At 43.5% G+C, this 14,865-nt stretch overlaps 1 protein-coding gene across 3 annotated transcripts; it reads right to left on the reverse strand.

Annotated features, from left to right (window-relative positions):
• Positions 1 to 10,855: 10,855 nt before the first annotated feature.
• On the reverse strand, positions 10,856 to 14,865 carry SPRY1 (sprouty RTK signaling antagonist 1). Of its 3 annotated transcripts, none has more exons than XM_006762828.2 (2): positions 14,807 to 14,865; positions 10,856 to 13,107 (listed from the first exon to the last, which is right to left on the reverse strand). In XM_006762828.2, exon 2 carries the CDS (start codon positions 13,050 to 13,052, stop codon positions 12,093 to 12,095), a length of 960 nt encoding a protein of 319 aa, XP_006762891.1. In that variant the 5' UTR covers positions 13,053 to 13,107; positions 14,807 to 14,865; the 3' UTR covers positions 10,856 to 12,092. The 3 variants fall into 3 exon arrangements, with proteins under 3 accessions (XP_006762891.1, XP_015418815.1, XP_015418814.1); XM_015563329.1 differs by lacking the exon at positions 14,807 to 14,865 and adding an exon at positions 13,234 to 14,715; XM_015563328.1 differs by lacking the exon at positions 14,807 to 14,865 and adding an exon at positions 13,220 to 14,715.

The following is a 14,865-nucleotide window of genomic DNA, read 5'->3' on the forward strand; positions in this document are numbered from 1 at the left end:
TGTGGGATGTAATGATCAACATAAACTGAGGAACAAAAATGGATCCAGAGACAAGGTGGCACTGAGCAGACCACCCAACCTCAGGGAGAAGGTAGGGGAGGAGGGAAGAGTTAGAGATCAATCAAAGGACTTGTATGCATGCATATTAGCATGACCAATGGACACAGACACTGGGGTGGTGGGGGCTTGCCCTCAGGGGTGAGAGTGGCCAGGAGGTGTTAACCCAGGAAAGAAGGAGACATGTAATACTTTAAACAATTACAAAAAATAAAAAGGTAACGAGCAGTGTACACAATGCTGTTACTAAAGAATTTCTGGGAGAGAATATTTTGGCATGATTCAGTCAAAGAAGAAGGGTTTAAACCCAGCAACACAAGAATAGGGTTAAAAAGGTAAAGGATGTCCCTGAGGTCAGGATTCACAGGTGGGTTTCAGGACACAGGGTGAACCAGTTGCACAGGATCAAAGATTTGTCCTGCGGAAAAGCGGGAGAGAAGGTGAGAGGGCAGGTGGGTAGTCAGGAAGCACAGCCATGGGTGCCCAGGGGTGAGTTTTACTTTAATTCTATAGCTAATGTCAAGGGTGACTTCAGGAAAAGAGGGCAGGGCCAGAGGGACAGAGAACACGGGGGCTCCAAGAAGACATACAGTCTGATGAACTGGAAAAGATTAATTTTTAATATGCTTATTTGTTATGCAGTCATGCTGTAGGCCAGGAACATCATATGATAAATGACACAAATGTTTCCAAGCGTAAATCATCATATTCCAACGAGGCAGCCACCAGCAGACACACATTTTCCATTGGGTCAAAAGGACCCAAAATTTTATTTGCACACAAAAATACAGCTCTGTGTTTTTCCCCTTGAGAAACTGTCCCATAGGTAACATGTGAATGGCCCAACGTGAAATCACCGCTCTGTGCTGAGCGCACTCTGCGGTTGACTTAGTCACTTGTTGTGCCATAGGAAGGGGGTGACAGTTACTGCCTGGATGGCTTGGAGGGCATAACCTCAGAGGAACTTCCTCACACTCTATAGTAGAAAGGAATAAATGTTTGTTTTGAAAGATAAGCGTGGGTAAGTAGGAAAAAATGCTGGAGGGCAAATACTTTTGAAAAAAAAAATGCTTCATGAAAGAATGTTGGGTTTTGTGTGTTTTTATTTTGTTTTGTTTTGTTTATCAAAGAAAAGCAAGTTCAAACAGATCTTTTTTTTTTTTTCAAGAGTACTGCCTGCTTTCCTTCTTTCCGAAATTTGCCTGATTTTACCATCTATAGGAAGCATATTTTCCCTAAGGATTAAGAGAGACTCCTCCCAGATAAAATTTTTAGTTAAGAAATGAAGGGACATGGTACCTAGTTCAGGGCCAAGGAGGAAAGAAAATCCTATATCTACATAGAGGACACAAAGCCCTATGGACTTTCACACTTGACTTCTTTTTTCCCCACTAAACTTCTGAAATTAAGCAGTGCCAGCTTCCCTCCAATTCAAGTTATTCTGCTTTATAATGATCACCTCTAAAAGCCCGTGCAAGCCTCCACATGCGCCACATACCACCTATAAAAGGTAGACATTTTAACTCCAATACTAGCATTTACAAGGGTTTCAAAATACAAGAGAGAGACAGATCAGTTCCAATCCCAAAGTGACTTGGCCCTTTATTTCCTAGAGCTTCTGCAAGACTGTGGATTTTTCTGCACCCGCCTATTGCCATGTGTATTTCAGAAATGTAACATAGACTCCCAGGTTGCCGGCATGGACCAGGTCTACACAATGGAAATAGTACAGACCTTTACAAAGTACTTTTCACATCCTTTTCCCTTTCTGCTGGCTCCCTTTGAGTTTTCCCTTGAGTAAGTCATTTCACCTCCCTTCCACCCCACATGAGGTCAACTTTCTTTAAACTGAAGAAAAGGAACAAAGTGGCATTATGGTCCCTCCCAGGTTTGAGTTTGAGTGCATTCAAACTACTCTATAACCCTAATTCCCAATCATCTAATACCCATGTTCCCCAATCATCTCCTTCCTTTGTCCATTATCACGGCCATTTCTGACTTTGACAAACAGAAACATACAGGGAAGACGGACAACCAGGATACTGAAGTTACAGACATTGTTTTTAAGACACTCCAGTGATTGAAAGGCAACGCCTGGGGGCGGGGTGCAGAAAGCATGGGGGATTAACGTTTTCAGACAACCGGGAGAAAGTGGTGGGCTTGCTGAATTTTCTAGTTCTGGAATTTAGTTATTTCTCACAACGAAGTCTGGATACATGATTCACTTCTCTGAGTGATATACAATGAACTCTGGGGAGCGGGGGTAGAAGAAAGAATAATTTAGTTTGTTTGATTTTCAAAGCCTTTGATTTTTCTCTGCCTTCTTGCTCCCTGCCTAACGTCCATTTCATTACTCATTAACTGTTCTGGGAGAGATGTTGTCTAGGAGGAAAAAAGGATTCTTGAATCTGCATGAGTGCTAGAATGTTCAGTGTGGAAAATTTTGGTCTCCTTGTGCAGTTCACTCTTACAAGTGCTCTCTCTGCCTTAGGTTACCAGAGAGGAGAGTCACCAGATTCCTCCTCACTCATCTTCCTCAATCCATCAAGTCACACCCATTACCCATTCACCCTTTCCTTCCAGTCTCCATGGCCCCGCCCCATTCATTACCGTGGCCATGGTATGACTACCTTGCTGGCCTCCCTCATCCACCCCAATGTCTCCTCAAAAGAGCTGCCCGAAGAATCTCCTGAAACCCTCATCTGGTCATGTCACTCTGCTGTTTATACTCTGCCCTGTCTGTGACTCCCTACCACCCACAGGAAAGAGCTCAAACTTTCCAACAGGACAGCCACACTTCCCATGACTGGCTCCCATCCTTCCCACAGGCCCCTTAGAGCCCAAACCTACTAACATACCTGCGAGTTTCCCATCATGCCGAACTTGTCTACCTGATGGATTACCAATCATCTCTTGTGGTTTCTCCATGAAGACTTCCCCGACGTGCACAGACAGATGTGGCTGCTCCTCCCAGAGTGTTTTCACAGCCCCATTTAACAACGCACATAATCGCACCAATCACATGGCTTAACACCTGTGAATTACTAGTCATAGACTGGGATCCTCAGCCCCTAAGTTATTGCCAAATGAATAATTAAATACAGCAGTTCTTATTTTCCTCAAAATTGCCAATATTGTTGATACTAGAAACAGTATCAAAAGCCCTACAAAACCAAAAATTCAATTTGTTCACTAATCTCAGCATCTGTCCTCAGTCTGAAGCTTTTAGAAAGACAAGTATCACATGATCTCACTCATGTGTGCAATCTAATGAACAAAATAAACTGATGAACAAAATAGACCCGGAGACATAGACGTATGGAATAGGCTGATGAATTTCAGAGGGAAGGTGGGCGAGGAGAGATTAACTAAGGAATGTATACTAGTATGCATAACCCATAGACACAGACGATAGCGTGGTGAAGGTGCGGGGTTAGGGGGTGGGCAGGCTCAGGGTGGAGGGGGTCAATGGGAAAAAATATTTTGTAATACTTTCAACAATAAAGATAAATTTTTTATAAAAGAATAAATCTAGCAAGGCAATCAGCAATAAATATTAATGAGTTCCTAGTCTATGGTAATAAGCACTGTTCTAAGCATTCGATGGCAAGAAATTAAACTGATAAATTTTAGTTTTATCTTTATTTCATCTACCCTAATTGAATTGTGTTTCTGGTACTAAAGGACCAAAGCTAAAAATAGCCAAAGGCAGACACAAAGAGGAAATTAGAGGTAATTCCAAGAGCAGGTTTATAAACCACAAAGAAACCAGTTAGAACTTCACCTACTCTGCAAATAACTCTGACACCAGCAGCTTTCTTTGTAAAGACAGGCCTCTCTACTTTTGGAGTAGAAGGCAGATTCTGGGTGAACTAGAAGAATAAAATGTACTTCTGCTACGGCAACCAAGTTTACTCACAGCTTGCACGGCAAATCTGCAACACGCAAACTGTGAGGTAGGCAGACAAGGCTCTGGGACCCAACCGTCTGCTTTCTGACCTGAACGAATGCTTCAAGGAGGGACTGGGAAAGCAGGTCTTTTGGCTCCGTGTACTATTTTGACTGAATTGATGAGTTGATCAATTTTCATGAAGATATTTTCTTTATCAATAACATGTTTTGTGAATAGACCATGTGTGCTGTAAACGAAGCACATCCCATTGGAAATAAATTCTACTCACTCACTAGCTCATTCCTTATGAAGATATCTGGCATTTTTATCAAATCTGATATATTGACTTTATAATCCATTAGCTTAAAAACAAGTCCCTTCCGGACATAAACAGCAGCCTCTGAATTTTCCTCCCCACCTCCACCTCTGCATTTAATACTAAATTAACAACTCTGCTGACACCTGGGCCTGTTCTCCTCCTCCTCATCCTTCCCTCCAGAAGGCTCCCGTTACCTCAGCTACCCATCAGCACAGAGTCCAGGTCTCCTTGGCATTTAAAAACAGCCACCTTCTAAGATCATGACCTGAACACCTCCTGTCCTCAGCTGTATTCGGTCCTCTTCCCCTGCTCTCGGTGAAACTGTCTTTCCTCCTCATGGCAACCTTTGTCCAGCTCTGGCCAGTCACACCAGCAAATACCCAGACACGACTGCCCTAAGCCTCCTGACCTCCTTCAGGTTCACCATTTCATTCTGGCCCCTCATTCTCTGCTCTAAATGCCCCTCCAACCAGCTGCTGCAAGGAATGTCTAGATGAAATCTGACAACTGTTTAGTTGCTCACAAAAAAAATTCCCCGTCCAACGTGAGCTGAGCTCCTGCACCGCTCTGCCCTCGACCTGTTGACTGTGCATGGGGGTCACCATATCAACCCATTCTAGACCCAAGTTCAGTCCCTGACACATGGTAAACTATCAAAAGAAGACCATCCTCTACTTACCAAAATCAGGGTGTAGCTCCCTCTTCTTGTTTTCAGATTCCACTGTCTTTCTCTTCCTTCTCTTCTTTTACTCTTCGTTCTGGGAGAAGAGCCTTGCTTGCCAGTGAAAGGACCCCTTGTGTCTCCTCTTCCATCCTTTCCTCCCACGTCAGGAATTGTGTCCCTTCGGCCCCTTCCTCTTTCCCAATTGCCCTCTCTCTCTTCCTCCAGAAAGGCTCAGGATTCTGTTAGTCTAAAAATCCTCCTCACCTGTTACCTGCCTCTACTTCCTTTCCTACCTCAAAATTTCTAGAATAGTCTAAACTATTACCTTCAGGTGCTCACCACCCACCCGTTTCTTCATCCCGGGCAACCTGGTTTTTATTATCACAACTTCACCTGAATACCATCCACCAAGTTGAGTTGGGAGTCTCTGTAGCATTTGACATTTAATGACTAACTTCCATCTTGAAAGTCTCCTGGAAATTTAAAACATACCAATCCCTTGATGCTCATGCTTCTTGGACCACCCCTCACCGACTGGCCCTATATTCTACCTACCCCCTGAATGCAGGTTCGTTTCTCAAGATTCTGTCCCGTGCCCGGCAGCATGGCTCAGTGGTTGAGCATCGACCTATGAACCAGGAAGTCACGGTTCAATTCCAGTCAGGGTACATGAACACTGAGGTTTTGGGGTTGATCCATTATAGGAGGCATACAGGAGGCAGCCAATTGATGATTCTCTCATCATTGATGTTTCTCTTCCTCTTTGAAATCAATTAATATATATATATGTGTGTGTGTGTGTGTGTGTGTCTGTGTGTGCCCCTTTATATATAGTATTTTTTAAAAGAATATGTCCCCAGCCTGATGTAATCCCGTCCTTTCCCTTAGGGATCTATCTATCTTTAGGGATCTGTGACACAGTCATCGTCCCCTCCCTTCCACCCCACCTCCCCAGTGGGTCATAGGACCACTTGCCTCCTTTACACTCTAGACTTCTTTCTCAATGACCTGATAGAAATTCACTGGCATTTTCAGCATTTATTCCAACAGAACTCACAACTTTTCCCATCCCACACACCTCCTAAGTGAATACCACCCATTTCTTCTAACAGAATTATGGTTTGCCTGGTCATCTAGGTCCAAAATCTCAATCTCACCTTCAATTCTTTCCTCCATCTCAAGCCCACATACAATAACTACAAAGTCTTAAAGGTTGACCGTTTGTACTACTTCCCACATTGACCCCTTCTTCCCATTTACACTAACCCAACGGTTCTCAACCTGTGGGTCGCGACCCCTTTGGCGGCCAAATGACCCTTTCACAGGGGTCGCCTAAGACCATCCTGCATATCAGATATTTACATTACGATTCATAACAGTAGCAACATTACAGTTATGAAGTAGCAACGAAAATAATTTTATGGTTGGGTCACAACATGAGGAACTGTATTTAAAGGGACAGAAAGTTGAGAACCACTGCACTAACCTCTAAGCTAATTGTGATCTTAATACCTCTGCCTTTCTTTTTCTAAATCTGCCATTTTAATCTCACACAGTCCTCCTCACATACCTAGAATCTACTCACCTGGAGTGCTTTTAGAACAAACCAAAGCCAAAGCCCCATCCCCAAAATTCTGACTGACTGGCCTGGGGAGGCGGGGGTGGTCTGGGCACAGGTATTGTTTGTGGCTCCTTTTTACTCTCAGGTGATTTAAATGCAGCTGAAGTTTTCAACTGTGACTCAAACCAGAACTCAGTTTTCCCAAATGCACACCTTGTTTTCTTGCATCAAATTTATTCAGCTAGTTTTCTCTGATTCCCTTCCATTTCTTTCCCTCAGATTACCAGTAGTTCATAGTACTTTAACAAATTTGTTCAATTTAATAACATAAATTAACCTGCAACTTTCATTCAAACCATCACCAACAACTTCCTTCCTTCCAACCATTTACCAAGGGTACATATACAGCAAGTATGTGTCTATAAAGTTTGTTTTATTTTTGACACCTAGACCTGACTTCCGGTAAGTAACCTCTCTGAACCTGGCTTTCTCATCTCTAAATTAAAGATTAATTAAATGACCGTTAAGTTTCTTTCTAGCACTACGAGTGTGAGTCTACAATTATTTCATCAAAAGGAACTCAGACTACTGGTGAATGATGGAAGCTTCTGGGATATGTTTCCAGGTACCTAGTTTAAAACAGTTTTAGGTTCTCTGATGGGTTTTGCAGTTAGAATTATTACCATAACTACATGACTCTTCTGACAAGTAACACCAATCTTTTTAACAGGACAAAAGAGAACATTTAGGTCTGCTTTTTAGTCGCTGTGATCCCAATGCAACCAGGAAAATGTTAAGAAGTATGATCACACAAGTTCTTAAGTCTAGATGCCAAGTTCCTGCACCTTTTACAAACGGATTACATCAACTTGCTCATCTAAATCTGGCCAGAGGAAGCACGCATGCTCAGTCTTCAAATGAAGTGAACTTTAATATTAGCACATGAAACATGATCATGGCAATAAAGTCATTCGCTACTTTTTCCTGGGCGCTAAGTGCAAATAATGTATGCAGAAAAGCATCCCATGTCCTCAATTACGGTCAAATACATTAATTAGGAAGGGGAGGCCTGCTAGTAGAGAATGGATGGTAAAGGCTAACATGCAGCGGAGAGGTGCTGGGTTTGCTGCTGAGAGATGAAGAAAATCCTGGGTCCAGCGAGGGTCCCAGTTCTACCCTAGGCATCAGGAAGAGTTTATCTGCACAGGCCAGGCCTTTGTTCTTCATCCTCAAACTGAAGACATCAAGCTAAGAAAACAGTTCAAAACTGCCTGACAAAAATCATCCGAGAAGTGTTTTTAAAAACCAGAATACCATGCCCTGGCCTGTGTTTCTCAGTGGTTAGAGCGTCGGCCCTCACACCGAAGATCCTCAGGTTCGATTCCCGGTCAGGGGCATGTACCTGAGTTGCAGGTTTGTTTCCTGGCACTGGTCGGGATGCATGGGGGAGGCAGCCAATTAGTGTGTCTCTCTCATACTGACATCTCTCTCACCCCTCCTCCATTCCACTCTGTCTAAAAGCAATGGAAAAATATCCTTGGGTGAGGATTAAAAAACAAAATCTGAATACCTAGCTCCTGCTCTGGAAATGCTTCTGATACCGTGGGTCTGAGCTGTGGCACAACCTTCTGAAATTTTTCACTTTTTAACTGGTGACCTATTTGTTTTCATACTTCGTTGAGAAACATTAAGCAAGACAGACTCTGAGATCCCATTCTAGCTCTGGCATCCTTCTGCATACATAATAATGCACCTGGTAGGTGTTCCATAAATGTAGCAACATGGCTTGGGAGTAGTTTGAGCGAATATTAGAAGAATCAACAATTTGTCAATTAAGTACATGGCTATTTGGGTTATATCCAATCAGTGAAATAATGGGGAAAAAGTCCTCCAACTGTCAGTTGGCCAAAAGAAGGACTTCATGTTTTGTTTTCAAGATATTCAAAGATTCCAAACTATTTCTTGCAATTAAAAAAAAAAATCTATATGGTGTAGAGTTTTAGATGAGAACTGTCTAGACACTTTGTTTCAGTATTTCAGTGTTTCAACAGGGAGTGTTTTTTTTTTTCTTTGCTAACCAGCTATGCGTAAAAACGGCCATGAAATATTAAGAAACACTCCATTAAGAAAAGATTTAGGAAAAGGAGACAATTTCAAAAACTAAATCAATCTTCCAGAAATGAATCCTCTGAGTTGCTTCCAATATCAATTTTAGGGTAAAAACACGGTTAGTTTTTGATTTGCTTCCTTTCACTTTAAAGACCACTGTTTTTTAACTTTTCTTTTTCTTAGTCCTAACTGGAATGTTCTAGGGTTTGGGTTTTGAAAACCAGAAAATAATTGTAACCGACTATAACTTAAGGATTCACCTTAGGCCTTCACAAAAAGAAGCATTATCTACTTTTTCGCATTTCATTTTTCCACTAGGTTACATTTCATAAACTCTGTTGACAGGAAACTACTCAATTACAGGAATCCGGGATTGGTTTCATTCACAATTAAATTCTCTAAAACTCCCTTGGAAAAGAACTGGCAGTCAGAGACCAGGCTGGAAAGACTCTGTTTAACAGAAAGGCCCACTCTGTTGAGCTGCAGAAGAGGAAGAGAAACAGGACTGAGGAACAGAGAGGACAGGTCGGCCCATCTACCTGGCATGTCCGTTTCCAGGGAGCAGGATCAACACAGGGCAGCGGGACCGAAGAGATGTCAGCTTTGCTGGTGCTTTCAGGGCCTTAGCACCTTAAATGACGATCAGTATCAGGTTCAAAAGCACTTATGGGGACACACCCTAGTATTTTTTTCCTTCTAGGTTTAAACCACCATATAGGAGGAAGTTTTGAATCCAAGCGTTTTTGCTTTGCCACCTGACAAGCCTGCATTCGCCCGCACCTCTAACCTGTTGCTGCTTCCTAATGTGGGCCTGACATTCAGGCAGAGGACACACACACACACACACACACACACACAGCGCTGAGCAGCGGCCGGCGGCTCTGTACTGTGATCTTAATGCATTCCGCAAAGAGCCAGAAGTTAAAACTCCCCAGCATACCTCATGCTCATAAAAGTTACACATTTCTTTCAATAGAAACTACAGCTTCTTAGTCTGGTTATTATAACTACAGACAGTCCTCACATCAGCTCGTTATACCAAGGGTCTGAATAACAAAAACGTTACACAGTATTGTGAGGGAGCCTGTAGTTACACTTCAGTCATTAAGGAGTCACGCTCTCAATGAAATACTGAGTATGAAGGGGCCAGTGATAGCATCGCAGAAGTTCACATTTTGAAATACTGGATCATGAAGTAGCCTCCAAAACACAGATATGCATGTGCTTTCAGAGATGAGAGATACCATTTGATTATCAAATGTCACAAGAGGTTTAGTGGCTTGATGGGGCAGCATTGAAACAGGCTTCTATCACGCATGCCTTGTCTGATTAAAACAACACCAAGGCCAGGTTACAAAGAACAGGACTTCTAAAGCTGGGAGCCCAATTGTCTAAGAGATACCCATCCAAACAAAAAGGCTGGATAGGAGTTTTGAAAGCCTACATCGTGGGTTCACAGGATGGCATGTTCTTCTTAAACACGAGGAATTGTTCAGGTTTGACATACCTTTTAGGCACAGGGAGTCAGTGACACTGAGTCTGAGAATGCACTTGAACAAAATGTTGTCAGACCCAAAGGTACTAGCTATGCAGTGGTTTTAGCTAAGTAAAAAAATTAAAATATTTACTTTTCCTATAATATAGTTTCAGGCCCCCAGATTCCTTATTCCACAGGACATGACAACAAATAATGTGACTAGGCCACGTTAAAGACTCACTAAAGGACATGAAAAGGTAGGGACAGGAATGTTTTTAAAGCATCTTTCTGCTATTGGGAACTACTCCCTTGGTGCACCCTGCCTTCTAGAATGTTTTATTATAGCAACAGTGCCTGAGACTCCCAGCATGCCTGCCCAACTAAATCCTTTTAAGTTTTGCTGATGAAGACTAACTTCTGATTAATCCAAGGGTTAAGATAAATATTTTTAAGAACTTCTTGATATGGGCCATTCCAAGACACTAAGACCTACACAAAGCCTCTTGCTTACAAAACAGCCAAAGTGGGAATGATTGTTTATACTAATTACATTTTTACTTCATAGCAACTCACTTGGGAATTTGTTGAAACAGAATTTGGATTACAAATGTTGATTAATGCATTTTCCAGGAAACGTCTAGTTCAAAATTTGAAGTCACCTGTGCCTAGATTCGGGATATTAAGGGAAAGAAATTAAATGAGTGTGCATGACCAGTCAAAGCAAATGACCAACATCACCATAACAGTACAGGCCAATAAATGAAGAAATCCAGAGACAGTTTTGTTAATTAATATATTTCTGCATTATAGTTAACATATGTACTTTCTTCGTATCACCTTATTTTCCGTTATGTATTGATATTTTGTTATATTCAGACATGAGTACATTTCAACAGTCTTTTGCAATAAATATCATAAAATAATAGAGATTCGCATAATAAATATTCTTTACAATAAAAAAGTTTAACAGACTTTTGTCTTAAAAATAGTCAGAATTCAACTTTGTGATTTGTACATAAAATATACAAAAAGCACCACAATTTGTGGCTAAGGCAATGAGAACACAGAAGAGATTAGACTTACTCAGCTGTTAACTAACCAAGGCAAAGGGACCATTCAGGAGCCAAGATCACGTCAGGCAGCATACCTCTCTGACACCTGCAGACTGATGAGCTATAAATAGCACCTTCAGTAACCCAGGTGCCCTCAACGACAAGAGAGATTTGGTGAAAGGTGTGGGGTGTGGAAGGAAGGCAGCTGAGACCTTCACGAATAAGAAAGCTAGAATAAAGATCAGCAAGAGACAACCAATATATCTCCAATGTGAAGATTTACCTTGTAGAGTGAATCTAACATTCCATACAAATAAAAAAACAAACAAAACCATGGCACCGCTACAATAAGACAATGCCAAAACTGAGGGGAGGGACCTCTGAGGGGCAAGAAGGCAGTGGTTAAAGGAAAACTTTTATGTTATAACAAAAACATATACCCCGTGCTACTTAAGGGTCCAATGCTAGGAAGACGGCACTAACTGGAGAGAGACTGAATACATAGCTTATTTAAGCAATTAAAGGATTGCTTTTTTAAACACCAATTTCCCTGCTCCCAGAATAACCCCATCAAAAACAGCTGCCAATCACTGTTTCCTAGGGGTGTGTGTGTGTGTGTGTGTGTGTGTGTGTGTGAGGGGGTGGGGTGGGGGGGAGGTTTGTTGTGTGGGCAACTTTGGAAAGTTGCTTGCAGACCAAAAAGGCTACAAAAACCCCAAGCCAGTGGCTCCCAACACCCTCTCGGTGGGTGGCAGAGGCTCTCGTCCTGAGCAGGACCCAGTCCATTCTCATTGATTGTCCACGAGAGGGTACCATCCACAAGTCAAGCCGTGGGAACAGAAGGAGAGAAGGCAGGAAATGGGAAAGTCGTAAAGAAAATAAAATCAGTATCAAATAGCATCTTTTTCAACAGCCACAGCTCGAAAGTTAGGAGTTCCAGAGGTCCAACCCACCTCCGGAATCATGAAGGCTTCCCCTGAGCCCGGGAGGGGCAGCTCTCCAGCTTGCAGTACACAGTGTTGGAGTTCTTACATCGGCACCCCGGGCGGTGGGTCCAGTCATAGCACCCCCTGCAGAGCTTCAGGCACCCCTTGGCAGGAGGGTAACAGAGTAAGCAAGGTAGAAACAGGGACATGGCTCCCATGCACAGGTACCGAGAGCAGCAGTGTGACTGGGAGCAGGAGCAAGGGCTATCTGAGTACGAGTCGCCCTCGTCGTCGTTGGAGCAGTGGTAGAAGATGCCCTTGACCAAGCACATGCAGGTCCCGTACTCCACCATGCTCTCCGCAGAGCAGAGGCACTGCCGGTCACAGGCCAAGCAGGACGGCAGGGTCCTGGGAGCCGTGCACTCGCCACACTTGCACTTCCCACACTGCTCACAGATGAACTTGTGCTGGGTCAGGTCCTCTTTCAAAGAGCCCTTCAAGTCATCCACCGTCAGCTGCTTGGGCTGGGTCCGGATGGCCCTTTCAGACCGATGAGCAGGGATAGGTCTGGCGGGCGGTGACCTTCCCAACAGCCCCTGCTCAGACGATGCGCTGCTATTGCTCCCAGAACTGGCCGCGCTCCCAGTGCTGGTAGATCTGCTCAGGACGGGGCCTCGGGCGTGATGTGAGAGTCCCGCGTGTCCCAGGTGGCTCGCAGGTCTATGCTCGTAGTTGTTATTCACATTAATTGGTATAATTTCATGAGTCCTCTCATGCTTTTCTTGTCTCGGGGCTGTTCGAGGAGCAGGTCTTTTCACTACTGACGGCCCTTCCGTGTATTCATTGCTGCCTCTGATGGCCTTGATCTGGTCCAGGGACAAAATAGCAGCAGGTGGGATTTCTCTGTCATAGTCGAGCCTCTGCCGGCTGTCCAGGGCGGGCGGCTGGGTCACGACCAATGATCTGCCACTGCCATGCTGGTTTGGGGGATCCATGTGTAGTGATCTCGAATTCTGGCGATCAGTGGAAACCTGGCATGCATCTGAAATCCTAAAAGGAAATCGAACATGAAAAAGACAGAGAGAAAATAAATGACAGGAAGTATTTTGGGAGGGGGGTGCCGGGGGAGAAACCCTGTCAAGTCACAAATTGCCTAAAGCACCTGGTAATGATCACCTTCATCAGTGGATTACAATGATGCTGGGGTTCTGGCCAGAGTCCAATCCAAGAGAGGCCGAGGACCACATCATGGAAGAAGAATGCGAGCAAGAGACCCCATGCCATAAAAATTAGGCTATTCAACTTGTAAAAAGCAGAATCAAGAAGTAATGCCTTCCTGTTGGTGAAACTAACAAATAACGAAAATACGCCCTTGTAGGGAACACTGAGCATGAGCACCGGAATAGAAAGCTCAGCATCAGTGCATCTCCATAAAGGAAAATTCCACTTAAAAACGGCTTGGTGCTGCTGCTTTTGTGCCATTTGTTTGCTGTTACAAGCATTTGATTCATGATGAAGAAACTAGTCAAGGTATATACTTCATTCATTAAAAAAGAGATCCCAAACTAAAATGGAGTCTCAAAATAAGAAGTCATTTTCTGTAGCAACCAGGATTTTCAAGCTAGCTCATGGACGAGACGCAAAATGAATACAGACGAGTATAGCAGTTCTTGCGTGTTTAAAGTGTGTGTGTGAACACACACACACGCCTCAATGTACAGTTCCATTCATGTTGGAGTATTCACATTTGAAATCATGAAAAGACTTTTTAAAGTTCAAATAAGGGCTCACTCACATAACAAGATAACTTTTCGTGCACAAACAAATGTCAGGCCTTTAAAGCAGTACGGGGAAATCCTGGCCATTTCAATTATCTGTATTTCTTCTAATTTAAAAATCTGCATTGACCTGACATCCTGATTTTCACAAGCACTGCCAACTCCAAATTAACATGCTGCTTGCAATAAAATAAGTACGGCAATACCCTGATAAAAATGAGCAGTTGCGTTTCCTTACCAACAGTAAATGACTTCTCACTTATAATGCATTCCTTATAAAACAAACGACCAAACATAAAAACGTTTCCGTTTTCAATTAGCGGTAAACTAGAATATTTCTCACACAAATTCCTCCCGGAGTCTACAGATTCCACTCAATTCAAGAATGAAAAGAAAAATGCCCTTTCTCCACTGCCACTTTGAGCCAAAATAATAATAATAAAAAAATAAAAATACAACCACCACCAGCTTAAGGAATAAAGCAAAAAGAAGTCCATTTCACCTAATAACTAGAGTGAATATCTTGTATGTTCATTTCCGGGGGTCCCTTCCCTCCTCCCAAGACTCTGCTTGATTCGTCCTCTCTGTACTTGGGGACCAACACGCGCACAACCTGCCGGGTTCAATCCCGGAGCCCTAAAGGCTGAGAAAAACCAGCCCGTCACCACCGCACGTCACTCCTCACTTGGTAACCCAGGGCTTGGAAAGCAGAGTGTCAGAGAACAGGAAGGAAACACGATGGAGAAGAATGTGAAGAGTGTACAAACCCCAGGCACGCTGTGGTCACCAAGTCCCCGCTGGCTGGGAAGGCCAGCAGAAGGTGAGCGAGCCACCTCTGGCCTGAAGCAAGGCCCCCTGGGCAGCAGGTACAATCCTCCCCCCACCCACACACCGCCGCCACCACCCCCACAACATGCTCACTGGCTCTGGGCAAGCGGTTCGCCCAGCGAAAACACGACCTAAGCCGATACCTTCTCGGACAAGTCGCTCATACACTGAGGACCGCCGTGGGTTCTCCAAAACCGGTTTG

Source organism: Myotis davidii, unplaced genomic scaffold (assembly GCF_000327345.1).
Source record: "Myotis davidii unplaced genomic scaffold, ASM32734v1 scaffold438, whole genome shotgun sequence".
Lineage (NCBI taxonomy): Eukaryota > Metazoa > Chordata > Mammalia > Chiroptera > Vespertilionidae > Myotis > Myotis davidii.